The sequence below is a fragment of the Odocoileus virginianus genome, chromosome 5 (genome assembly GCF_023699985.2).
Source record: "Odocoileus virginianus isolate 20LAN1187 ecotype Illinois chromosome 5, Ovbor_1.2, whole genome shotgun sequence".
Classification (NCBI taxonomy): Eukaryota; Metazoa; Chordata; class Mammalia; order Artiodactyla; family Cervidae; genus Odocoileus; species Odocoileus virginianus.
The window spans coordinates 6,858,705-6,886,109 of NC_069678.1; the positions used below are offsets into that span (position 1 = coordinate 6,858,705).

The following is a 27,405-nucleotide window of genomic DNA, read 5'->3' on the forward strand; positions in this document are numbered from 1 at the left end:
ATGTATGGCTGAGCCCCTTTGCTGTCCACCTGAAACTATCACAACATTTTTAATCGGCTATACTTCAATATAAAATAGTTTTTAAAATGCTATGAACATTCTTGCTACAACTTCTTTTCGTATGAACATGTGTATTTCTCTTGGAAGAATATCTAAATGAACTGTTTTTGCGATGTTAGGGAAATTAGAGGAAGTCTTGTTCAGGCTTCAAAGCAGGAGAGCAGGCCTCTGAATTTGCTTCTAACCTGCCTGGATTCTGTGCCTGTCTGCAAGCAAAGCAAATCAAGTGGTACTTCAGAGAAAAAAGGGGGTGAGTCTTGGAATTCTTGAGCCCTTGGAGGTCTGGCCACTTGCTTGGGGTTTAACGAAATCCTATGACTCATGAGGTGACACAAACAGCATTGTAAAAATGTTATAGTAAAACCAGAGCTGCAATTTTCCATGTAAACTGATAACATCAGTTTGTGGCCTGGGATCATAAGTGGGAGCCCTGGAAACGGCAATTTGAAGTCTCATTTGGGGAGTGGATGCACTGCCCTTTTCCTAATTGGGACTCCAGATTGCTGTTACTCGGGACTTCCCAGCACACTGTTTAAGTCTGGATGTTGGTCGGCCCAATTTGGTGATGTATGTGCTATTACTCTTCTCTGTTGTTTCTATTTCTCTTTTAATGACTGCATGTTGAAATTAAGTTAAATAATCCTCTTCCAAATATTGAAATTGATTATTTGTATGTAACAAGTGTTTTTTCTTATTAAGGAATCCTTTGAATCTGAAATGAAAATAAAACTTCCAGCAAAACATGGGAACAGAAGGATATTTATGTAAATTTATGTTTAAATGTATAAGTAATTGTCAAATCAAAGTGATTATAACATTTACATCCCCAGATGAGAATTCTGGTCTTGTCCACATCTTCACCAAGATTTGTTACTTTCAGACTTTGTAAGTTTAGCCATGCTACTGAGTGGAGAGGTATCTCAATGTAGTTTTAATATCTATGATAGTGAACACTTTTTTTATGTGCTTACTGGCCATTACTGTATCTTCCTCTCTCTGAAGTGTATTTAAGCTTTTGCCTGTTTTAAAAACGGGTGTTTCAGTTTTTAGTACTGAATTGTAGGAGTTCACTATATATTCTGGAGACAGTCTTTGTCAGATATCTTTTGTAACTTTTTCTCCATTGTAACTTGCCTTTCTACTTACTTATGGTATATTTCATGAGATCACTTTTTAATGTTGTTAAAAAAGTTGTTTTTGCTGTATTTTATAGTTATCCATAATACAGCAAAGTTGTTATCATTGTATTTTTTACCTATTTCTTTCTGTGTCATATTGAGAAAACCTTTGCTTACTATCAGGTCACAGGATAGTCTCATGTATTTTCTTATAGCATGTTACAGTTTTAGTTTGTATGGTTTGATCTATGGTCCAACTCAAAATAGTTTTTGTGTATATTGCCAAGTAAGTATTGCAGGCTTTTTCACTACATAGATATCCAGTTGTTTCAGCACTATTTATTGAACTGATATTCCTTTTCCCATTGAATTGCTCTAGTGTCCTTAAAAAAATAATTTGCCCATATGAGGTGGGTTTGTTTTAGGTATCTCAGTTTAGTTACATTTATCTATACATGTATGTGGCTTATTGTTTTGCCTCTGCCATACTATCTTGTTTGCAGTAAAAAACAGTTTGGTAGTAAATCTTAGTCTTCCAGGTTTGACTTTTTCACACAGCTCAAGATATTTTGAAATGTGTATACTGAAGCAGCCACCATGCAAATCAAGGTATACTGTCACTTAATTTCTCTCACTTAATTGCAGGATACATGCCTTCACATATTATAGCTGACCTATTAGCCAACAATCCTCTATTGCAGCCTCCAAAGAAAAATCTCTAACTACCTCCAAAGTTGACTGAGAGACAAAATTATCTGTAACATTCAACAATGAATCTAGGTTTTTCTTGGGAAAAAAAAGTTTGTTTTCCTTATGAACAGGAATAGAATGTTTGCTATGCAATTTTCTTTATTTTTGGCTGTGCTGGGTCTTTGTGGCTGTGAGGGTTTTTCTCTAGTTGTGAATGGGGGCTACTCTCCAGTGGAGGTGCACGGGCTTCTCACTGTGGTGGCTTCTCTTGTTGCAGAGCATGAGCTGTAGGTCGGCCGGCTTCAGTAGTTGTGGCTCGTGGGCTCTAGAGCACAGGCCCGATAGTGGTGGTGCACAAGCTTAGCTGCTCCCCAGCATGTGGGATCTTCCCAAATCAGGGATTGAACCAGTGTTCTGCATTGGCAGGTGGATTCTTTACCACTGAGCCACCAGGGAAGCCCCTGATATTTTCTATTCTTTGTAGGGAGAGTCCCTTGGAGGGCTTCTACCATAACTTACTAGGCTGATTGTTGAGTTTGGGGTTGCAAATTAAAGGCTGAAGTAGAATTTACTTTTATGGTATAGAAAAGATGATGGGAAGATGCTGAGGAAAGTCTTAGGGAAGAGTAAGCTGGAACTAGAAAGCTGGTATTAGGTTCTTGCTTTGGTTGACAGATTTCATTGAATGAGGAGTTAGATGCTACCTATCCAAAGGGGAAAAAATACTGATGGAAAAAATAATATTAAAAGTCATTTTATTAGGCCTTGTCAATTATATATCATCTTTCCTTTTCGTTTTTGTAAAATTGGCATCAAGAGGGGCCTCAAGTGTTTGTTACATAACTTCTGGAATGTGTATCTCCATTTAAAACTACTAAAATTAAAATATTAATTGTGGACATCCTAGATTTTTCTTAGGTTCCACTAAGAGTGCATTTAAAGTAGGCCCAACCTAACGGACAAACCTACCTGGCTGAAGCGTTGTTTCTGGGTGTGTGTCATTAACAGTTGTTGCTTTCCCCAGTGTATTGTTTTTCGTAGATCCCGCGCACCTGGAATCTATCAAAACCCGCCATAAACCGTTTCCTTTGCTAAGAGATTATAAAGTACTCTTGCCCCAAGTAAGTGAACTTTAAAAGTAGACGTTTCTGTTGCATCCTTGGAATTCATCCAAAGCCAAGGGGGAGAAGTTCAAGTGCTATGAGAAGTTCAAGTGCTGCCCATTCCGGGAGGAAGTGGGGGCGCTGCTTACTCACTGGTGGCTGGGCCCAGGCTGCCTGCTTTGGCTCCAGCTGCTGACGAGGACTCCACCCACCTTCACCGGCGCCGGGAGAACCTGGTCCCTGCAGACGCCGGCTTCATCTTCAGTGTGCTTTTAGATGAGGAAATCACCGAGGATTTCTCTTCCCTTAACGTATTTCCACCCCTCCGTCCGTCTCAAGATCGTTTTTGGATCCTGACTGGACAGGACGTTAAAGGAGAGGCCACCCTTCTCCTACCGGTCTCTTCCTGCCCGGACGTTACTGACCGCGAGGTCAGAACGAGGCGGGCAGGGACGCTGGAGAACCACAAAGTCGCCGCGTGCGCACGCGCGCACCTGCGCCTCGAAAGCTCCAGGCAATTTGACTCCACGGTGCCAGAAGCTTCTCAGCCAGCCCCGCGCGAGGTGTGGGGCTCCAGATCCTGAAGGAGTGGCTGCGCTGAGGCAGCGGGGCCGTCGAGGACGGGCCTGGAAGAGGCAGATCTTGACCCGCGGAGCCAGAAAAGCTTCAGTTAAGTTCAGTTCAGTCGTATCCGACTCTTTGCAACCCCATGAATCATAGCACGCCAGGCCTCCCTGTCCATCGTCAACTCCCGGAGCTTGCTCAAACTCATGTCCATTGAGTCAGTGACGCCATCCAACCATCTCATCCTCTGTTGTCCCCTTCTCCTCCTGCCTTCAATCTTTCCCAGCATCAGGGTCTTTTCAAATGGGTCAGCTCTTCTTATCAGGTGGCCAAAGTATTGGAGTTTCAGCTTCAGCATCAGTCCTTCCAATGAACACCCAGGACTGATCTCCTTTAGGATGGACTGGTTGGATCTCCTTGCAGTCCAAGGGACTCTCAAGAGTCTTCTCCAACACCACAGTTCAAAAGCATCAATTCTTCAGCACTCAGCCTTCTTTATGGTCCAACTCTCACATCCATACATGACCACCGGAAAAACCATAGCTTTGACTAGACGGACCTTTGTTGGCAAAGTAATGTCTCTGCTTTTTAATATGCTGTCTAGGTTTGTCATAGCGTTTCTTTCAAGGAGCAAGCGTCTTTTAATTTCATGGTTGCAGTCACCATCTGTAGTGATTTTGGAGTCTCCCAAAATAAAATCTGTCACTGTTTCCACTGTTTCCCCATCTATTTGCCATGAAGTGATGGGACCAGATGCCATAATCTTAGTTTTCTGAATGTTGAGTTTTAAGCCAACTTTTTCACTCTCTTTCACTTTCATCAAGAGGCTCTTTAGTTCTTCGCTTTCTGCTATAAGGTTAGTGTAATCTGCATATCTGAGGTTATTGATATTTCTCCCAGCAAGCTTGATTCCAGTTTGTGCTTCATTGTGCTTCCAGCCCAGTATTTCCCATGATGTACTCTGCATATAAGTTAAATAAGCATGGTGACAATATACAGCCTTGACCTATTCCTTTCCTGATTTGGAACCAGTCTCTTGTTCCATGTCCCATTCAAACTGTTGCTGCTTGACCTGCATCCAGGTTTCTCAGGAGGCAGGTCAGGTGGTCTGGTGCTCCCATCTCTTGAAGAATTTTCCACAGTTTGTTGTGATCCACATAGTCAAAGGCTTTGGCATAGTCAATAAAGCAGAAGTAGATGTTTTTCTGGAACTCTCCTGCTTTTGAGATGATCCAATGGATGTTGGCAATTTGACCTCTGGTTCCTCTGCCTTTTCTAAATCCAGCTTGAACGTCTGGAAGTTCACGGTTCACATACTGTTGAAGCCTGGCTTGGAGAATTTTGAGCATTACTTTACTAGTGTGTGAGATGAGTGCAGCTTTGCAGTAGTTTGAACTTTCTTGGGCATTGCCTTTCTTTGGGATTGGAATGAAAACTGACCTTTTCCAGTCCTGTGCCCACTGCTGAGTTTTCCAAATTTGCTGGCGTATTGAGTGCAGCACTTTCACAGCATCATCTCTCAGGATTTGAAATAGCTCAACTGCAATTCCATCACCTCCACTAGCTTTGTTTGTAGTGATGCTTCCTAAGGACCACTTGACTTCTCATTCCAGGATGTCTGGCTCTAGGTGAGTGATCACACCAATGTGATTATCTGGGTCGTGAAGATCTTTTTTGTATAGTTCTGTGTATTCTTGCCACCTCTTCTTAATATCTTCTGCTTCTGTTAGGTCCATACTGCTTCTGTCCTTTATTGTGCTTATCTTTGCATGAAATGTTTCCTTGGTATCTCTAATTTTCTTGAAGAGATCTCTAGTCTTTCCCATTCTATTGTTTTTCTCTATTTCCTTGCACTGATCACCGAGGAAGGCTTTCTCATCTCTCCTTGCTATTCTTTGGAACTCTGCATTCAAATAGGTATATCTTTCCTTGTCTCCTTTGCCTTTTGATTCTTTTCTTTTCATATCTGTTTGTAAGGCTCCTCAGACAACCATTTTGCCTTTTTGCATTTCTTTTTCTTGGGGATGGTCTTGATCACTGCCTCCTGTACAATGTCATGAATCTCCATCCATAGTTCTTCAGGCACTCTGTCTGTTGGATCTAATCCATTGAATCTATTTCCCACTTCCACTGTATAGTCATAAGGGGTTTGATTTAGGTCATACCTGAATGGTCTAGTGGTTTTCCCTAGTTTCTTCAATTTAAGTCTGAATTTGGCAGTAAGGAGTTCATGATCTGAGCCACAGTCAGCTCCCGGTCTTGTTTTTGTTGACTGTAGAGCTTCTCCATCTTTGGCTGAAAAGAATGTAGTCAGTCTGATTTTGGTGTTGACCATCTGGTGATGTCCATGTGTAGAGTCTTCTCTTGTGTTGTTGGAAGAGGGTGTTTACTATGACCAGTGCATTCTCTTGGCAAGATTCTGTTAGCCTTTGCCCTGCTTCATTCTGTACTCCAAAGCCAAATTTGCCCATTACTCCAGGTATTTCTTGACTTCCTACTTTTGCATTCCACTCCCCTATAAGGAAAAGGACATCTTTTTTGGGTGTTAGTTCTAGAAGGTCTTGTAGGTCTTCACAGAATCATTCAACTTCAGCTTCTTCACCATTATTGGTCAGAGCATAGACTTGGATTACTGTGATATTGAATGGTTTGCTTTGGAAACAAACAGAGAGCATTTTGTTGTTTTTGAGATTGCATCCAAGAACTGCATTTTGGACTCTCTTGTTGACTATGATGGCTACTCCATTTCTTCTAAGGGATTCCTGCCCACAATAGTAGATATAATGGTCATCTGAGTTAAATTCACCCATTCCAGTCCATGTTAGTTCGCTGATTCCTAAAATGTCGATGTTCACTCTTGTCATCTCCTGTTTGACCAGTTCCAATTTTCCTTGAATCATGGACCTAACATTCCAGGTTCCTATGCAATATTGCTCTTTACAGCATCGGACTTTACTTCCATCACCAGTCACATCCATAACTGGGTGTTGTTTTTGCTTTGGTTCTATCTCTTCATTCTTTCTGGAGTTAGATCCACTGATCTCCAGTAGCATATTGGGCATCTACTGACCTGAGGAGTTCATCTTTCAGTGTCCTATCTTTTTGCCTTTTCATACTGTTCATGAGGTTCTCAAGGCAAGAATATTGAAGTGGTTTGCCATTCCCTTCTCCAATGGACCATGTTTTGTCAGAACTCTCAACCATGACCTGTCCATCTTGGGTGGCCCTACGTGGCATGGCTCATAGTTTCATTGAGTTAGACAAGGCTGTGGTCCATGTGATCAGATTGGTTAGTTTTCTGTGATTGTGGTTTTCAGTCTATCTGCCCTCTGTTGGAGAAAGATAAGAGGCTTATGGAAGCCTCTTGATGGGAGAGACTGACTGAGGGGGAAAATGGGTCTTGTTCTGATGGCCAGGGCTATGCTCAGTAAATCTTTAATTCAATTTTCTGTTGAAGGGTGGGGCTGTGTTCCCTCCCAGTTATTTGACCTGAGGCCAAACTGTGGTGGAGGTAATGAAGATAATAGCGACCTCCTTCAAAAGGTCCCATGGATCTGCCTGACTTCAGACTCTACTACAAAGCCACAGTCATCAAGACAGTATGGTACTGGCACAAAGACAGAAATATAGATCAATGGAACAGAATAGAAAGCCCAGAGATAAGTCCACGAACCTATGGTCACCTTATCTTCGACAAAGGAGGCAAGGATATACAATGGAAAAAAGATAACCTCTTTAACAAGTGGTGCTGGGAAAACTGGTCAACCACCTGTAAAAGAATGAAACTAGAACACTTTCTAACACCATACACAAAAATAAACTCAAAATGGATTAAAGATCTAAATGTAAGACCAGAAACTATCAAACTCCTAGAGGAGAACATAGGCAAAACACTCTCCGACATAAATCACAGCAGGATCCTCTATGACCCACATCCCAGAATATTAGAAACAAAAGCAAAAATAAACAAATGGGACCTAATGAAACTTAAAAGCTTTTGCACAACAAAGGAAACTATAAGCAAGGTGAAAAGACAGCCCTCAGATTGGGAGAAAATAATAGCAAATGAAGCAACAGACAAAGGATTAATCTCAAAAATATACAAGCAACTCCTCCAGCTCAACTCCAGAAAAATAAATGACCCAATCAAAAAATGGGCCAAAGAACTCAACAGACATTTCTCCAAGGAAGACATACAGATGGCTAACAAACACATGAAAAGATGCTCAACATCACTCATTATCAGAGAAATGCAAATCAAAACCACAATGAGGTACCACTATACGCCAGTCAGGATGGCTGCTATCCAAAAGTCTACAAGCAATAAATGCTGGAGAGGGTGTGGAGAAAAGGGAACCCTCTTACACTGTTGGTGGGAATGCAAATTAGTACAGCCACTATGGAAAACAGTGTGGAGATTTCTTAAAAAGCTGGAAATAGAACTGCCATATGACCCAGCAATCCCACTTCTGGGCATACACACCAAGGAAACCAGATCTGAAAGAGCCACATGCACCCCAATGTTCATCGCAGCACTGTTTATAATAGCCAGGACATGGAAGCAACCCAGATGCCCATCAGCAGACGAATGGATGAGGAAGCTGTGGTACATATATACCATGGAATATTACTCAGCCATTAAAAAGAATTCATTTGAATCAGTTCTAATGAGATGGATGAAACTGGAGCCCATTATACAGAGCGAAGTAAGCCAGAAAGATAAAGACCATTACAGTATACTAACACATATATAGGGACTTTAGAAAGATGGTAACGATAACCCTATATGCAAAACAGAAAAAGAGACTCAGATGTATGGAACAGACTTGTGGACTCTGGGAGAAGGCGAGGGTGGGATGTTTCAGGAGAACAGCATTGAAACATGTATATTATCTAGGGTGAAACGGATCACCAGCTCAGGTTGGGTACATGAGACAAGTGCTCTGTCCTGGTGCACTGGGAAGACCCAGAGGGATTGGGTGGAGAGGGAGGTGGGAGGGGGGACTGGGATGGGGAATACATGTAAATCCATGGCTAATTCATATCAATGTATAACAAAAACTACTGTAATGATGTAAAGTAATTAGCCTAAAAAAAAAAAATAAATAAAAAAAAATTTAAAAAAAAGTCCCATGGATGCACTACTACATTCAGTGCCCCCAGCCCTGCAGCAGGCCACCACTATCCCACGCCTCCATTAGAGACTCCTGGACACTCACGGGCAAGTTTGGGTCAGTCTCTTGTGGGGTCACTGCTCCTTTCTCCAGGGTTCTGGTGCGCACAAGGTTCTTTTTGTGCCCTCCCAGAGTCTGCTTCCCCAGTCCTGTGTAAGTTCTGGAGGCTCTGTGGTGGGTTAATGGCGACCTCCTCCAAGAGGGCTTATGCCATACCCCAGTCTACTGCACCCAGAGCCCCTGTCCCTGCAGCTGTCCACTGCTGACCCATACCTCCTCAGGAGACACCCAAACACAGGTCTGTCTCAGTCTCTATTGGGTCTCTGGGTCCTGGTGCGCACAAGGTATGTTTGAGCCCTCTGAGAGTCTCTGGCGGGTATGGGGTTTGATTCTAAAGGTGATTTCGCCCTGCCTACCATCTTGCTGGGGCTTCTCCTTTGCCCTTTGGATGACAAGAGGGAATGAACCAATTTCATGTTGCAGCTAAGCAGTTTTATAGCTTACACAGTCCCGTCTCTGTAAGTTTTCTATCTTGTAGGTTAGGTAGGATATAATTCTAATCCAGGAAAGAAATCAGAATCAGAATTAAAATTAGAAGAAAGAGGGGGAAAAGACAGAATCAAGATAGAAATAGTGAAGAGATAAATTTTGGAGTTGGTCTTCTGAGGTTTTTAAAAAATTTTTTTCCTGAAAGAGTAATGGTCAGTGTTATGATCATTATAATACTAGTATGTATCTGCTTTCTGAGGTTGTTGTTCAGTCGTTCAGTCATGTCTGATTCTTTGCAACCCCATGGACTTCTCTGTCCTTCATTATCTCCCTGAGTTTGCTCAAACTCGTGTCCAATGAGTCAGTGATGCCATCCAACCATCTCATCTTCTGTTGCCCCACCTTTCCTCTTGCCCTCAATCTTTCCCAGCATCAGGATCTTTTCGAATGAGTCAGCTCTTTGCATCAGGTGGCCAAAGTATTGGAGCTTCAGCTTCAGCATCAGTCCTTCCAAAGAATATTCAGGGTTGATTTCCTTTAGGATTGACTGGTTTGATCTCCCTGCAGTCCAGAGAACTCTCAAGAGTCTTTTCTGAAATTAACAGGCTTTGATTTATTAGTTGTATGAGGAGTAGATGATTTTATTTTTATTTAATTTTTAAAATTATTTATTTATTTTTGGCCATACCAGCTGGCATGTTGGGTCTTAGTTCCCTGATCAGAAGTCTAACCCACACCCCCTGCACTGGAAGCATGGAGTTTTAACCTCTGGACCACCAGGGAAATCCCAAGAGTAGACTATTTAAAAGAAATATTGATCATTAAAATATTAGCATTGTGATCTTTTAGTGAAGTTCAAATAGTGTAGAGCTTTCTTTCTTCAGTTGTCCCTGGGGAAATTAAACTGACAAAAGTAACCTGGGGAGCTCCTCACATGTCAGGATTTAGGACTTTTTGAAAGACAGGAGCTGTGACCTGTAATCATGCTTCTGCTGAGAAGCCAAGCTAGTTCCAAGCTGAGTCATAAACAAGGAAAACAATCATTACCTTGACCTTGAAGAGCTTTGGGTGCCCTCTGCCCAACACCCAAGACACACATATGCTCTGGCCGACATGTTTTCAATTACCACCTACATCAACTAGATCTACATTTGTTCCCACATCTCTTTCTAAACTACAATCCTACACTTCCAACTCACAACTCCTAATTCACAAGTCGATGCCTCATATGTGTCTCAGAGTCACATATGTTAAAACTCAACACACCAGCGAGTTCCCTATCAGCATCACACACCACCCTCTGCCTCAACACTATGGTCAGACCCAGGTACAGCACGTTACATATGTCCTGTGTTTCAACTGATCACTAAAACAATGCCCAGACCTCTTCCCATCCCTGCCCGGTACATTTACCCTCACCACCATCCAGCTTGTTGCCCATGCTAGATCTTGCTATCCTTTTTGGATAAACTCTCTCATCCCCCCAGCACAGAAGTTTATTTCTAGTATAATTAACAAACAGTGCTTAAATTTATTGGATTCTCTACAGACTCACTTCTGCTTCATTACTATACCCTTTCTCTATCACCTCTTACCTCCATTAGTGTAAGCAGATCAAAAAATGCCCTCCCTACAGCTAGTCTATTCAATCCCTTTGCCACACTGCGTTCTGATTGACCATTCCATGGCATAAATCTGGACATTCCACATCAACCAAGACAGTAGCAAGCAACAGTAGTCCCTCCTCCCTTGATCATTAGGGCCCTGGAGACTGTGGGCGGTGCTGGGAAAAGAACTGCAATACATCAGCCTCTGGAGATAGTGGGTTCTGGGCTTATGTTGACTTTGAAATATTTACATACTGGAGAAGCACACATCTCTGACAGGGCTTGGAAATTAGGAAGCAAGGGTAAAAATGAGTCACTGTGCTGGTACACCTGACCTTCTGGTTTTTCGATTTCACTGAGTCAGTTTCCTCGCAACAGGAGTAAAGGCCACCAAAAGGCCCCTGTAAGAAGTCCTCTGGAGGAAACATTCTGAAACTTCGTCTTAACATGAATTCTCAGTGGTCAAGATTCAGAGGTTGTCCTAGGAGCACAAAGGTCTTCCTACAGGGGTAATTTTAGGTTCCCCAGGAGAGAATTTTTATCCTTTGGGGGAGCTGGGTCCCACATACAGTTCTTTTCCATCTCAGACAAAGCTCCAGAAACAGTAGGCTGCTTAATATGTTGGAATCTGTGTGATCACTGATCCCAGGGGTGGACAGGTGGCTCCATTTCTTTGAAGAATCCTGGTAGATGAAGTCCCAGGGCCTGCTGGGGTTGTGGGAGAATGAGTCTCATGAAGTATTGGATGTGTTACGACCTATAGAAGAACACCTTAAACTAGGAAGACTAGTGCTTCAGTAGGAAGAATCTTATCTCCCACATGAGTGACCCAGGTTTGATTGCAGGCCAAAACAATTTTTCTTTTTTTTCCACCACAGTGGCTTCATTTACTACCTCTATTAAGTCTTTATTGCAAAGGCAATTCTCATCTATGCAAAGATCCAACAGGCAGGGGTAACACAGTTGGTTGAGGAAAGGGAGGGAAAGAATAAATGGGCAGTGTTTTGGGAAAGAAATGACTGAACACTGTGCCCTGGGACTGGGATAGGGGTATCATCATGGAAAGATTAGTGTCTGGTGTGAGTTACACAACTGCTCCTATGGGGTGCATCTTCCAAGGCAGGAAATTAATTATTGTGTGTTGCTGGGACATGTAACATTTAGAGCTAAAATCCTTGCCAAACTCCTGTGTATCACCTCTGACACCATGACATCACCTACTACCAAATGAGTGGCCTAGAATATGAAGAATACTTTTACTGTGTATTCTCTTTTTGGAAGCTAGCTTTGGAAGAAGATCAGAAGACTTCTATCCCTTGTCATGCCTATAATATTCTGATTTTCTCTTGTCATGATGCATGTAAATGTACCCCTAAGAGATTTCAGGAATATAGAGGAGGTCTCATCCTATCCTTTAGGTTGCCATTGCATAAACTTTTCTTGAACATCATACATATTACATTGGACCAGAAAGATGAGGAGTCTGGTCAATAAAGACATTTCTCTCAACAGGTCACTGCACAGGTCATGGCTCAGTTGGTAAAGAATCTGCCTGCAATGTGGGAGACCTGTGTTCAGTTCCTGGGTTGGGAAGATCCCCTGGAGAAGGAAACAGGTACCCACTACAGTATTCTGGCCTGGAAAATTCCGTGGACAGAGGAGCCTGGCAGGCTACAGTCCATGGAGTCACAAAGAGTCGGACACGACTGAGGGACTTTCATACAGGTCACCACAACATCTCAAATGGTTACAATTGTACATTAATTTTTGGAACCTACTATCTGAGGAGTCAGTTATTCATTTTGAATGCTAATTATTTACCTTTTCTAACAGTCTATCAGACAATTACAGATAACAGAGGAGTATTCAGGACTTCTGGCTAATTAGGTGAGTAGAACAAATACAGAACAAAAGCTGTTTAGAATGAGAGAGAAACTGAAGTGTGGGAGAAGCTCTAGAAAGTGCTAAAGCCAGTTCAAACCCAATCAGCTTTCATTGCCAACCACTCAATTAATGGCAAAACTCCCTGATTTACCACATGGCCACTCCTCACAGATGAGTCTACATCAAGTGATAATGTGGATAGTTCATCTGCCAAAACAGAGAACATGTCCACCTTTTCTCTAATCTGTCTAAATCTGCCAGCTCAGAAGGCTGAAAGTGCAAGAGAGAGAAAGGCCTCTGCTTCTTTACTACATGTACAGGAAACACAGGACGGGAAAATGGGCACCATCAGTCTTAGTGTTCTGAAAAGACACAATTAAGAAGGAAGAAGGGCTTAAAAAAAAAAAGAAGGAAGAAGGGATAATGTTTGAAGTTCAGTGGAGTGGTGGAAGACTGTTGTGTTGCTGTGTCCTGCACTCAGTCGTGTCTGACTCTTTGCAACCCTTTGGACTGTAACCCTCGGGGCTCCTCTGTATATGGAATTTTCCAGGCAAGAATAATGGAGTGGGTTGCCATTCCTTCTCTAGGGGATCTTCCCAACCCAGGGATCGAACTCGCATCTCCTGCATTGCAGGTGTATTCTTTAAGACTATTCTGGTCCAAATACCTTCTGCTGTTGGCCCAGTGATAAGTAAGGCAGTTGGCATCAGAGAAGCCACATAAATGACCTATTTGATTCACTATGGTAGGCAGAGACAAAAGAGCAGCTGTAAGCTGGGCAAGAGCAGGCAAAGAGTTTGGCACCACCATCCATCCATTCATCTGCATGCCAGGGACAGTGTCATTCTGGATGTTTTTTTTTTCCCCTACAGTCTCCCCTGACACTGTGGCCAGGCTTAGATCACAAAATGGCTTAGGCCAAAAATGGCTTCTTTTATGTCAAGAAAGCTATGCCTGGTTTTCGTTCTCCAGGGACCTCCCTACCCTATGTGCTTACTCTGTGAGGTTTTTGCAACAGATATTGGTTCCTGGGACATGAAGTTTAAAAGCCAGCATGGCTCCACTGTATCTTGTTGCTTTACACCTCACTCCAGCTGTCCTGGAGTAGAAAGTGAGGGGCAGAGAACCAAGATAATATATTTTGGGTGACAGTGCTGACTGCTGCAAGGGCTATTCCCACAGAAGAATGATGCCTGAGGTTGGCTTGCAAGGAAGCTGTAGTTCTTATCTTTTATCTTTCTGAGTAGACTGATGCTATGTGTGGCCTATGAAAGTCTTAGGATTCTGAATGTTTAGTTGCAGCTAAGAACTAGCTAAGAAGGACTGATTCTGAAGCTGAAGCTCCAGTACTTTGGCCACCTGATGCAAAGAGCAAGTCATTAGAAAAATTAGATACTGGGAAAGATTGAAGGCAGGAGGAGAAGGGGACAACAGAGGACAAAGATGGTCGGATGGCATCACCAACTCAATGGACATGAGTTTGAGCAAGCTCTGGGAGATGGTGAAGGACAGGGAAGCCTGGCGTGCTGCAGTCCATGGGGTCTCAAAGATTCGGACATGACTGAGCCACTGAACAACAGCTTTCCTGGTGGCTCAGCAGTAAAGAATCTGCCTATCATGCAGGAGACACAGGTTCAATCTCTGGGTCTGGAAGATCCCCTGGAGAAAGAAATGGCAACCCGCTCCAGTATTTTTGCCTGGGAAAGTCCATGGACAGAGGAGCCTAGGGAGCTACAGTCCAAAGGGTCACAAGAGTCGGACACGACTTAGCAACTAAACCACTACCACTACCAAGAAAACTCCCTAAATGAGCAAAATTCTTCCAAATTTTCAATGAAGACAAATTTTTATTGAGGTATAATAGACATACAACATTATATTGGTTTCAGGTGTCCAATATAATGACTCAATATTTGCATATGTTGCATTATGATCACTGCAATGTCTAGTTAACATTAATCACATAATTTTTTTCTTGTGATGAGAGCTTCTAAGATTTACTCTCTTAGCGACTTTCAAATATGCAATACAATACAATTAACTATAGTTGCCATGAAAGTGAAAGTTGCTCAGTCGTGTCCAACTCTTTGCAAGCCAGGCCAGAATTCTCCAAGCCAGAAGACTGGAGTGGGTAGCCTTTCCCTTCTCCAGGGGATCTTCCAGAACCCACATCTCCTGCATTGCAGGTGGATTCTTTACCAGCTGAGCCGCAAGGGCAGCCCAAGAATACTGGAGTGGGTAGCCTGTCCCTTCTCCAGTGGATCTTCCCAACCCAGGAATTGAACTGGGGTCTCCTGCATTGCAGGTGGGTTCTTTACCAACTGAGATATGAGGGAAGCCTCATAGTTGCCATACTATACATTATATCCCTATGACATGTTTTATAATTGGAAGTCTGTGCCTTTTGACCTCCTTCACCCATTCTGTTCACCCCTCACTACCCACCTCTGGTAACAACCAATCTGTTCTCTGTAACTATAAGCCCCCCTTTTTTTCTTTTAAGATTTTATGTAAAAACCCAAACAAACTTTTTGGCCAACCCAATACATAGAAATGAGATCACATGGTATTTGTCTTTCTCTATCAGACTTATTTCACTTAGCATAATGTCCACAAGGTCCATCCATGTTGTTGCAAATAGCAAGATTTCATATCTTTTAATGGCTGAATAATATTCCTCTGTGTATGTGTGTATGAATTTTCTTTACCCATTAATTTGTTGATGGACAGTTATAGTTTCCACATCCTAGCTATTATAAATAATGCTGCAGTGAACATGGGAATGCATGTAGTTTTTTGAGTTAGTCTTTCAGATTTTTCACTTGTTTCATGAACAATATAGACATCATTGCTTTATAGTCTCTATGATAACTCCAATATCTCTAATATTTCAAGGGTTAGTTTCTAAAAGGCTATCTTAGGACCCAAGAAACCTAATCTCTGGCATTTCTACCTATCATAAAGCCTGTTTAGTAAGTCATGCATTATTTAACATTGCATCTGCAAATGGTTATTACTATCATTTCCTATTTGGATGGTTATCTCATTTCCTGCTTCAAAATATCTAGAAAGTATGGCTTAGGACCACATTCTCAATTTTTAGGTGAAAAGTAGTCTTTGAAGACATCAAACACAATAAAATACTCCCTTAAATTACAGTGAAGTATATGGATTGGGAACCAGGAAAGGAAGAGTATTGTCTTAGGAGGTAGCAAAATTGATAGAGGAGTTGAAGTTATGCCACCTACCCCTTATGTCCTACATAGGAGGGAAGTTCTTGCCTCATCTAACCAGTAGATGGAGCTACCAAAATGAAAAATAAATTTTGGTCCGGTTCAATTCTTTTCTGACCCAGGTGCTCTTGAAAATTTGAAAACATTTCACTCTTTTTTCTTTTTTGTGTTTCAATGTGAATAGTTTCTTTTGATTTGTCATTAAGTCCACTTTTAAGTCAAAATCTTTCAATATTGGCAGTTTCATATGGCTCAACATAATAGATTAACCTAATGAAAAAAGTTCAAATTTGCTTACACACTGCTTTATACACATGTATATATGTATTTGAAACTTTTCCAATTTACATCCATTGACACAGTATAAAAGTATCCTTTTTCTTTCATTCTTTTCAACTTGATAATCATCAATAATTTTTACAAACGTGAAGAGGAGGTTGTGGGAACTCTTATTTCATAGCTGGTCAGTCAGAAGCACAGGTGAAGTCGGGGGCAGTCTTGTGGGACTGAGCCCTGACCATGTGGGGTCTATACTTTGAGTAGTTAGTATCAGAATTGCTCGCTGCAGCGGTGGGGGGCGGAATTCATATGTCTGGTATCAGAAGTGTCCTGAGTAGGGGAAATAATTTTTTTCTTTTAGTATGTATGAAGGAAAAAGCATCCTTAAACTCACTTACCTTAGGGAAGAAGGAGAGTGCCACAAATCTGATGCTGGAAATGGCCTTTCCCCATGAGAGTTTTCTGAACTGAACAAACTGCCATCTATTTGAGCTAGGATAACATATTCCTAACCAAAACAGGGAGAATGATGTAATCCCAGGAAGTCCTTGAACTCCTAGACCTCTAATCTTATCTATTTCATTTGGTTTCATAGTTCATAGTTCTTGAAACTGTAGAGACGGAACTGAAGGCTGGGCCATGCTTGGGGCAGTGATGTCTCTATGGTTGAACTAAGGCTTGGATCTAGAAGTGAGATCTAGTGGATTGAGTGTAAAGGGGAAGAATATGGTTGTAACTAAGAACCACCTCAATCCTCCCTGAGTTAGCATTTGTCATCCTCTTACTTAAACTGCTCCTAAGAATTTTTTTACAGATGTAAATTCTTCTAATGCCTCTTGTGAGCAACATGACATATATTGATCATTAAATATTAGAGACTACTGTCTGCCTTAGTTAAAATGATTGCCCTTTTTTTACATGAATTCAAACTTACATCCTCAAATTTTGGAAATTATAGATGCTTACTAGAAAAAAAGTATTTCATCCTTCCAGGTTATGGATCTCTTTCATTCCTCTTCTGTAACAATACTTATTCCCCCATATTTTCCTGGTCAGTGAAACACATTCACTCATTTTTCAAAGCAGCAGCTGTTTTGCTAGAAAGCAGGAATTGTAAGGGATGAAGAAGGTACTGTCATAATCTACTGATGAGAATGTAGAGGAAATCAAACTGCCTGGTTTTGAATCCTGCCTCTACTTTTTATAACCTTGGTCAAGTTACCAAATTACTCTCTGGCTAATTTTGTTTATAAAATGGAGAGAACAGTGTGTCTACTCATAGTTTAGAGTGAGGATTAAATGATAAAATACATATCGAGCATGTTTTCCTGGCATATAAGCACTCTACAGTTAAATGAAATGATGATGATAACAAGACAACCTAACAATCTTTCCAAAGTTGGAGAAAGGGGGGAAGGTACATTTTCTTTGGCAGAGCAATGCTGATTCTAGGAATGCACCTTTGGAAATAGCAAGTTGACTATTTAAAGATAAGATTATTCATTGCAGTCCTGGTCATAACAGTAAAACATTAGAAATAACCTTCATGAAGAGACATTAGTAAAATAAAGTATGGTACAGCTACACAATGGAAGACTTTGGAGACAAAATAGTATAATAGTTTGGAATACAGACTTTGAGAGTAAATTGGAGTGAGCTGAGGCTTCTCCCATCTCTCCCAGAACATCTTGAGTTATTCCTAGACCTTTCTTTCTTGATTTTCATTCTATCAGTCAGCTATAGCTCCATAATAATTTCAAAATCTCAGTGGCATAAAACAGTAAGCATTTATTTCTCACTAGAAGTTTGAAGGGCAGATGAAGCATCTCTCCTTCAGGGCTAGGATAGCTCCACCTCACAACAGAGCTAGTTAGCCAGAATATGTTCTTATCATGCCAATCACAGAAGTATAAGAGGATGAGAGACAATATGTGATGCTTCCTAAGGCCTAGGTTCAGAATGAACACAAGTCTGTTTCCACCCACATTTCATTGGTCACTGAAAATCACATGGATGAGCCAAAGCCAAGGGTCAGAGAAATACCCCAAGCCTCTCATGAAGCTGTAGAGATGGAGTAGATTCGGGGAGCGATAAGAAATTGGAGCCAGTAATTTAATCTACAGCATTATTTGTCATCATTTTAAATTGTCTGTCAGTAAGATTGCTACCCAAGTCTCTCTTTGTACTCGTTGAATTCATCCTTGTTTCTGTTTAGTTTACTTTCTCTCATAACAGAATACCTAAAAATTTCTTTGTATCTTTGCAACTCTGACTCAGGAACCAGCTCACTTTGGTGGCATAAGGGCTTCCCATCTGGACTCTGAAGCTCCATCTGAGGGATATTTCCACCCATATATATGAGTTATTTTTCTTCTTTATAGTACTCACATTAAACATTGAACTTCCTTGGATTCAGCCAAGATAAATATCCCAAATTCATATTGTCTTTTAGGGGATGGCTTTTTTAAAAACCAAAATAGGATAGTAATCCTGCATGTTTTTCCAGGGGTACAGAGGCTGGTTTGCACAGATGAGTAACTCTTCACATGCTTCATGGATACTGATATAGATTCAAATGATCAGATTTTGAAGGCATTAGCCAGGCTTTGAACCATTTTTTTTTAAATGGAGATTTGCCACAGTCTAGCCCCAAGAAACCGAATTGGTGGAGGGAGAATATAACCAGAAGAGAATGTCAAAACTTTAGCCCTTCCCTTGGATTCTGTAAATTCCATAGACCCAAAATCCAGAGTGTCAAAGTGGGGGAAATGAGCCTAGAAGTATGAAAATGAGATCATGCTTCAAGAATTAGGGATGCACTTCCCAGAAAAGGAACATGATGAAAAGCAGTTTCCTTCCTGTTTTCTAATCTTGACTCCAGAACCCCAAACAGAAACTCTTCAATGTCTTGTGTGTTACAGATTTCACTGCTCCTGTCAGACTGGAGATGTGGTTCATGATAGCTCTGATCCTTGGGGGTAAGTTGGGTTTAAAGGGGGTAACTAGAAGGCTCTGGCTGTGGGGACTCAGGACTTTTTGTCTTCCTTTGGTATCCTAGGCTAGAACTCATGAGTATGGAAACAACTGTTTCTGTGCTTCCATGGTTTACTTGTGTCTATTGTATAAAAAAACTGGGGAGGGAAACTCTGAGGTAACAATAAGCCTGGAAGCAGAGTGTCAAAATAAAGCTGCACCAATAACCATCTGTAGGCTGTTCATTATCACCAGTACCCGATTTTGGAAAAGTGGGTAAAGAGAAACTCTTTAAATTGGTCCCTCAGAGTCCACGTTAATTCTGTCTCCTCAATTCCCCCTTCCTTGCCATCTCCCACTGATCAACTGATGTCTCTGCTCTTTGTCTCTTACAGCTCCAGTTGCTGAGCAAGTGGGTGAGTAACTCAACATCCTTTCCTGTCACAGAATGGGTCCCACTGTTCTAAAGAAGAGAGCAGAGGGAGAGGACAGAAAGGAGAAAGATTTATAAACGATGTAAAATTCCCTATATTCAGAGTATGATTGTGACTAAATCCTGGTTTTTAGGGTTGCTCTGTAAAATCTTCTGAATGCACCCTGATCTCTTGATTAAATGCCTAAAAAAAATGTATATAATAACAAGAAAGGACCAAAATTGCAAAAGCATAGATGTAGCTCTGCTGTGTTTTCCAATACCCCCACACCATTCCCCTTTAGACAAAAACTATTTTTTGTTCTCCTCAGAGAGAACCGAACAGGTACTGAAGGTTTCAAAGTGTAGAGTTTGAACCTAGATTCCCAACACAGATGTTAATTAAAGCCTGAGGTTAACCTTCAGTGATAGAACACTACAGAAGACAGGAAAATCAGCTCCAGTCAGTTTGCCCTAGTTTAAAACCATGCTTCATGCTTACCAACGAGACCTAAATTAGTCAATTATTTCTCAGGAACCCCAGATCTCCAATAGCCAGATGCAGATTTAATAATATGAATAGAACTTTCTGCTGCAGGATCTGGATACTCTTCATGGTTAGCTTTTATAGTTTTCTACTTGCTTATTTTTCAATCTGAGTATTGATACTGGATATTTTTTTCCATTGTGCTAGCCACATCTTGCCAGTTGCTCAGACTTCCCTTTTATTCCACTTGATCTTCTTCTTCTTTTCTTTTAATCCCCAAGCAGACCCCACAAAGGCAGTGATCACCTTGAAGCCTCCATGGGTCAGTGTATTCCGAGAAGAAAATGTAACCTTACTGTGTGAGGGACCCCATCTGCCTGGGGACACCTCCACACAGTGGTTTCTCAACGGCACAGCCATTAAGACCCTGACCCCCAGATACAGTATTAATGGAGCTACATTCAATGACAGTGGTGAATACAAGTGCCAGACAGGTCTCTCAGTGCCAAGTGACACTGTGCAGCTAGAAATCCACAGTGGTAAGTATGGCATGGAACAGGAGGGCCAGAAATCACAAGGTCTTCAACTGTGTTTTCTCCTTCCTGGATGCCGTGTGTGTGTGTGTGTGTGTGTGTGTGTGTGTGTGTGTGTACACCAGTTTATCTGAGTATGTGTCTCAGCTCTATGTGTCTACCAGGTAAAAGTCAAGATACTCAAAATATAACATTAGGGTTCTTAAATTGTACCCCAACAACACCTCAACTAGGGCAGCTCTTAGGGTCTAAGTTTTAATCTAGATACCCTACTAAGATTTTATTTTTCAAAATTATTTACTTCTGTTGAAAAAAGTTATACCTGCACACATAGTAAATAATAATTCAGGGAAATGAACAATCACATTTCCTTCCCACCCAAACCCCAAATCCTACAGTTACCTTCCACAAAAATGAAACTGTTAGTATATATACATTTGTTTTTAAAAGTGGTTGATAGAATACTCCATATACTATCTTACACCTTACTTTTATCACTTAAAATACTTTGGCAGTCTGTTTATATCAATAGAAATCTACTTCCAACTTTTATAATTAACTAAACCATTATATTAGTAAACTTCTACTGTGTTTCCATTCCTTTGCCTTTACAATCAATGTCTGCAGTAAACATCTCTATACACATAGTCTGGAGCACATTTCACAGTATATTGGTAATATAATATTCTGGACATGAAATTACTGTGAGACTTTGAGAATTAAGCCAAGGAAATGTTGAGAATGTCAGAGCAAATGCTAGGTGTTCCTTATGTGTCTCTTAAGACTCTGAGACTCAGTTCCTATGCGAGAGAGGTCAGGGACGCTGACAGAACTGTTTTAACATGAGCTTTTGTATAATTCAAGCAGGAGCAGAAACATTTCATAGTTCAAATAACAAAAGATGAGCTAGGGCTGGGAAGGGGACATTTTCTTTGCTTCTGCACAGACTCTTGAACTTCAAGCACTGATGACCTATTGAGAAAAAATATCTTTTATGTTATTTGTTACAGTATACTATATATTTTTTACATTATATTTTGGGCTTCCCTGATATCTCACTTGGTAAAGAATCCGACCGCAATGTGGGAGACCTGGGTTCCATCCCTGGGTTGGGAAGATCCCTTGTAGAAGGAAAAGGCTACCCACTTCAGTATTCTAGCCTGGAGAATTCCATGGACTGTATAGTTCATGGGGTCACAAAGAGTCAGACACGACTGAGTGACTTTATATATATTATATACATTATATTTTAATGTAAAACTTTTATTGAAGTATATCATGTGTGCATGCAAGCTAAGTCGCTTCAGTTCAGTTCAGTTCAGTCGCTCAGTCGTGTCCGACTCTTTGCGACCCCATGAATCACAGCACGCCAGGCCTCCCTGTCCATTACCAACTCCCGGAGTTTACTCAAACTCATGTCCATCGAGTCAGTGATGCCATCCAGCCATCTCATCCTCTGTTGTCCCCTTCTCCTCCTGCCCCCAGTCCCTCCCAGCATCAGGGTCTTTTCCAATGAGTCAGCTCTTCGCATGAGGTGGCCAATGTACTGGAGTTTCAGCTTCATCATCAGTCCTTCCAATGAACACCCAGGACTGATCTCCTTTAGGATGGACTGGTTGGATCTCCTTGCTTCAGTCATGTCCAACTCTTTGTGACCCTATTGATCATAGCCTGAACATTTCCAGAATCACAGAAATTCCCTCTTGCCAATTTCTTGTCACTACCCTCAACACTGACTTCTAATAATGTGTATGTGTTCAGTTGCTCAGTCCAACATTTTTATACATGTCTTTTACTGCTGTTTTAGTTGCTAAGTTGTGTCTGATTCATGTGATTCTTTGTATATTCTGGATATATTAGGTAGCATTTTGGTCAAAATTTGTGTTAAATCTGGTATCAGTTCCTTGATGTGTGTTGAAAATTGCTTTGTGGCCTAGTATGTGCTCATTTTTTAATCACTGTTGCATGTGTCTTTGCACAGGATGTGAATTTTCTTTTTTTAAGGTACATCATTCTATAAATCCTGAAATCAAGTCTATTAATTGTATCATTCAAGTATTTATATTTTTACTAGTAGTTTTGGCAGTTTCTGATGGACGCATGTTAAAGTTTCCCATTGTGTGTGTGGATGCAGAAAGCAAAGGTTTCTGTGTGTTTGGGCAGTGCAGTCTTTGAGCACCTTTTGGCTGGGAATGAAAATAAGGGAAGAAAGAATGTTCATTCTATTAGAAACACTAGGGCAGCATCCTGGACTGTAAAAACCATACACCATATTGCACAGAATACCTGCCTTCCATTCTTAGATAAGTTCTGGAGGGAAGAAAAGTACTATTATCTCTTCTCCTCTTTCGTCCTTTAAGAACCTCATCCTCATTTAGCCAAGCCAACTGCCCCAAGAGGATAAAATAAAGTAGGCCTTTTGGGGTATGGAGATGTACATCAAAAGAGAGGGCCCATTTGATTTGGAGTTTGTTTTTACCAGCTATGTCACTGATTTGCACATATGTGAGTATTCCTATCAATTTAGAAGCATATATATATGTATATATACGCACACACTTAGATATGCTTGCCATTCTGTGTTTGTCTTAGTATGTGTGATACCATTAACAAATTAGTCAGGAGTCAGAATGTATTAGTTCTTTATTGCTGTGTAACAAATTGCCATAAATTTAGCAGCCTAAAACAACATACAGTTATTATCTCTCCATGGGTCAGGAGTCTTGGCACAGCTTGGTTGGTGCTCTGCTGAGGCTGCAGTCAGGGAGTTGACTGGGCTATGTTCCTCCCAGCAGCTCTTCTAACCTCCCATGATCATTGGCAGGGTTCAGCTCCTTGTGGTTTGTAGGATGAGGTCCCCACCACTTTCCTGGCTGTCAGCTGGAGGCCAGTCTCATTTCCTGAAGAACCCCTTCTTTGTGGCCCTCACACAGGCCCTCTCGCAACATGTCAGCTCACTTCTTCAAGGTTGGCAGGAGTCTCCTGTAGTCCAGTCAGCTAAGACAACCTCATATAATGTAACATCATCATAGGAGTGGCAATTTAGAACCTTTGCCATATTCTGTTGGCTGGAAGTAAGTCATAGATTCCAGCCACATGCAAGAATGTGACTCACTGGGGGCATTTTAAAATACTGCCTACCACTTAGAGTAAGCTGTTTTTGTGCCAACCAACTTCTGAGATCTGGAAAGAAAAAGTAAGAAGGGGCTGTCCGTAAAGATTACTTTTCTTCCTAGAAAAGCTAAAGATATTTGAGGAACAGGAGACAGACCTTAAATTCAACAGAGTTCTAAAGTTGGAATGTTACAAAGTGAAAAAAGATAAACCCACAGGGTCCAGCTTTGGCTTTCTTGTACCTCTGCCACCATATACACACATTTTGTGCCCACATTTTCCAGATTGGCTACTACTCCAGGTCTCTAGCAGAGTCTTCACAGAAGGGGATCCTCTGGTCTTGAGGTGTCATGGATGGAAGAATATGCTGGTGTACAAAATGCTTTTCTACAAAGATGGCAAGCCCTTTAGGTTTTCTCATCAGGATTCTGAATTCACCATTCCGAAAACCAACCTGAGTCACAATGGCATCTATCACTGCTCAGGCGAGAGAAGGCGTCTCTACACATCAGCAGGAGTATTGATCACTATAAAAGGTACTATATCTAAATAGTCATAGAGCTATTAGTTATAAGAACCAGAAGAACGATCATAAATTATCACTTCAATTTGCAAGTGAAGAAACTGAACTCCAGAGAGGTAAACTGACTTATGAAGGCCACACAATGACCAGTGGCTGGGCTGGGAGCAGAACTGAGGTCTTCTGGGTCCCTGTCCATTGCTCTTTCTAATATACCACAGTGCCCCATCACTAATTCCAGGAGCTAATGTCAAGGCCATGCCATAGTGAGAATCTACTTCACCCATTTTATTTTAGTTGCAAGGAACAGAGATGCACTCAAGATAGGTAGGAAGATTATTAGAAAATAACTCAATGAAACCATAAAAATTCCATAGTGAGGAAGACATTAGGATGTGGTTATACTTTCCATCTATCTCCCAGGGACCACGTGGCCTCTCTGGTTCCACTTCCCTCTGAACATCTGCTAATTAACTAAGTAGTTCCCTCTGTCCCAGTTTGCATGTGGCTCTTGATATAACTCTTTCATGGCCTTTATCTTAGTACTCATAACCACTAGCAACTTCTGTGTGTCTGAAAAATAGTTCATTCCTATGGAAAAAAAATTATTGTCCCAGATTATCTCTTTCTCTCTTTTTGACTGCATCACACAAATTAAGGGATCTTACTTCCCTGACCAGGATCAAACCCTGCCCCCCTGCAGTGGAAGCACTGAGTCCTAACCACTGGATCTCCAGAGAATTCCCCGCCAGATTATCTTTTAAGCCAGAAACACAAGTAATGAGTCACTGAACTCCTGGAGGATGGGGTGTCAGTGTCCACTCCCAGTTAAACATTACCAGAGGGTCATACAATAAATGACATGGCTTATTTAGTGAAGCATAAACTATGTAGAGGTATTCTCTCCAGAAGAATATGGTCAAGCTGGTAACTGCAAGTATGTCTATGAGGAACTCCTAAGAATACCTCTCTGCTGGAAGTGGGGAAACTGTCTTATAGATGTATTCTTTAGGGGCAGGTTTCCCAAAAGGGGTGGGAGTATATCTTCTGTTAAAAAACAAAAAAAAAAGAACCTTGACACTGATGCAGGCCACCCTATCCCTATCAACTTTTTCTTCAGAGCTATTTCCAGCCCCAGTGCTAAGAACATCTTTCTCATCCCCTCACCAAGAGGGGTATCTGGTCAACCTGAGCTGTGAAACAAAGCTGCCCTCACAGAAGCCTGGTCTGCAGCTTTACTTCTCCTTCTATGTGGGAAACAAGACCCTAATGAGCAGGACCACATCCTCTGAATACCAGACATTCGTTGCTAAAAAAGAAGACCCTGGGCTATACTGGTGTGAAGCTGCCACAGAAGATGGGAATCTTAGCAAGCGCAGCCCTGAGCTTGAGCTTCCAGTGCTTGGTGAGTAGGAACGAGGGGAACTGACAGGTACATAAGGAGACACACCCTTCCCTCCTCTGGGACTGAGGTTTCATGACACCTTTTTCACAACCCGCCCAGGAAAAAACCATGAACAGGTCTTTGCACTCTTGATTTAAAACTTCACTTTCTCCTCATAAACTTCCTTAAATTTCCTTTCCTTTCTCTTTCTTCTCTTTCCTTCATTTATTTCCTCCCTTCTTTTCCTTTCTCTGTATTTTCTCCTGCCTTCTCTCTATCCCTCTTCTGTCTCTCTTCCTCCTTTCTTCCCTCCCTCTTTCACCAATAATCTAATAAAAAATATACTGAATTCTTCCTATCTATTTTATATATATATCCTTTATATAAGAATATAAAGACACTGGGGTACAGTTTTTACTTCAGAGAGCTCACATGGTAGATTGGTGAGACGGGGGTTTTGTGGATTGCACATGAATACCTACCCACCCAAGTGTCTACGTATGGCTGAGGTAGAGGGACTATGAGCTCCAGAACAAAGACTATTTGGGGAAAAATGTTTATCTTCAAACTAAATTCTAATCTTTAAATGGCACAGATAGCAGTTGTTGCTGAACCTAGGAAGTAAGTGCACTGGCAAGGCCCTGGCAGTTAGGCTCTTACAAGGAGCATGCCCCCTGATGACCATAGAGCCCAGCTCCAGCTACCATCAGCTGCTTCCGGCCCCCCAAACCCCCAGTGTCTCCCTCAGGCACAGACATAGCAGGTCTCAGCCAACCTTCTCTTCCAAACATAACTCAGCCAGACCCCTCTGGTTTCTAAATAGCATTTATCCTCTGTCGTTTTCTTTTATAGGCCTCCAGTCAACAAGCCCTGTCTGGTTTCATTTTCTTTTCTATCTGGCAGTGGGGATAATGTTTTTGGTGGACAGTGTTTTATGTATTGTAATACATAAGGAACTACGAAGAAAGAAAATGTGGAATTTAGAAATCTATTTGGACTCTCTGGACTCTGGTCATGGGAAGAAGGTACCTCCTACCTTCAAAAATATAGATAATTAAAAGAAAGCAGAAACGTCAGAAACAAGAAGAACAACTGCAAGAAAGGAAACACCAGGAGAAGCCCTGAGAGGGTGGACCGTGGCAGTCATGCCGTGGGTGCCCAAACCCCTTCCCTTCTTCTCTGTGTAAGCACGGGGCACAAACATCCAAACATTGACAGACATGAGAACTGTGACTCCCATGGCTCCTAACTCTTAAATAAAGCAAATAAATGAGGTTGACTTCAATGGAAATAAACTTGAAAACTTAGTAACAAGGGTGATTTGAAGTGAGACTTACTCTAAATTAGAAGTTTTTTTAAACTTGGAAGTCAAGTCTAACCTGATTATCCTATTAAAATAATAAATTATTGTTATAAAATTATTATTTATGAGCAAGAATTTATTTACAGAGACAGGGTGGAAAAGTAAGTGTGTGTATATGTAAGAGATTAAGATAGAGAAAGAGAGGGGGAGGATATGAGGGAGACAAGAGGGAATAGTATAAACAAAAAAAGGAAGAACTATAACCCACAAATGAATCTGGGTGACTGAGAATGAGAGCTCATACTTCTTGGTGGTCTGGGTGGTCCCTTATGACTTTTCTGTATTGCATACACCTCAAAGAGATACAAGGAAGTAACTCATGATGAAAAATGGGTGTATCACTTTTGCCCTTTCCTTTGAGGTTTTCTCACAACCTCTCTGAGATCAGAGACTTGTGATTTGAAGCAGATGGAAGAGC

General features: G+C 41.4%; 2 protein-coding genes across 5 annotated transcripts in view; one reads left to right on the plus strand and one right to left on the minus strand.

The window, feature by feature from the left end:
* Positions 1 to 27,405, minus strand: part of LOC110141139 (myomegalin) — a 64,819-nt gene that overhangs the window by 24,613 nt on the left and 12,801 nt on the right. The window contains exon 1 of one of the 4 annotated variants that reach the window (XM_020899892.2): positions 3,125 to 3,445. The exons of 1 other annotated variant lie outside the window; for it this stretch is intronic. Coding sequence is in view for 1 of the 3 variants with exons in the window: in XM_020899891.2 (XP_020755550.2) it covers positions 2,838 to 2,870 (33 nt within the window). In the remaining 2 variants the exon portion in view is untranslated. 2 more of the 4 variants (XM_020899893.2, XM_020899891.2) reach the window with 2 other exon arrangements.
* Positions 142 to 27,045, plus strand: FCGR1A (Fc gamma receptor Ia). Its single transcript, XM_070467268.1, is given in 8 exon segments — positions 142 to 310; positions 19,123 to 19,179; positions 19,570 to 19,590; positions 20,358 to 20,612; positions 24,005 to 24,256; positions 25,361 to 25,645; positions 26,477 to 26,675; positions 26,677 to 27,045. Coding segments are annotated over 8 exon segments (1,296 nt in total). The 5' UTR covers positions 142 to 156; the 3' UTR covers positions 26,750 to 27,045.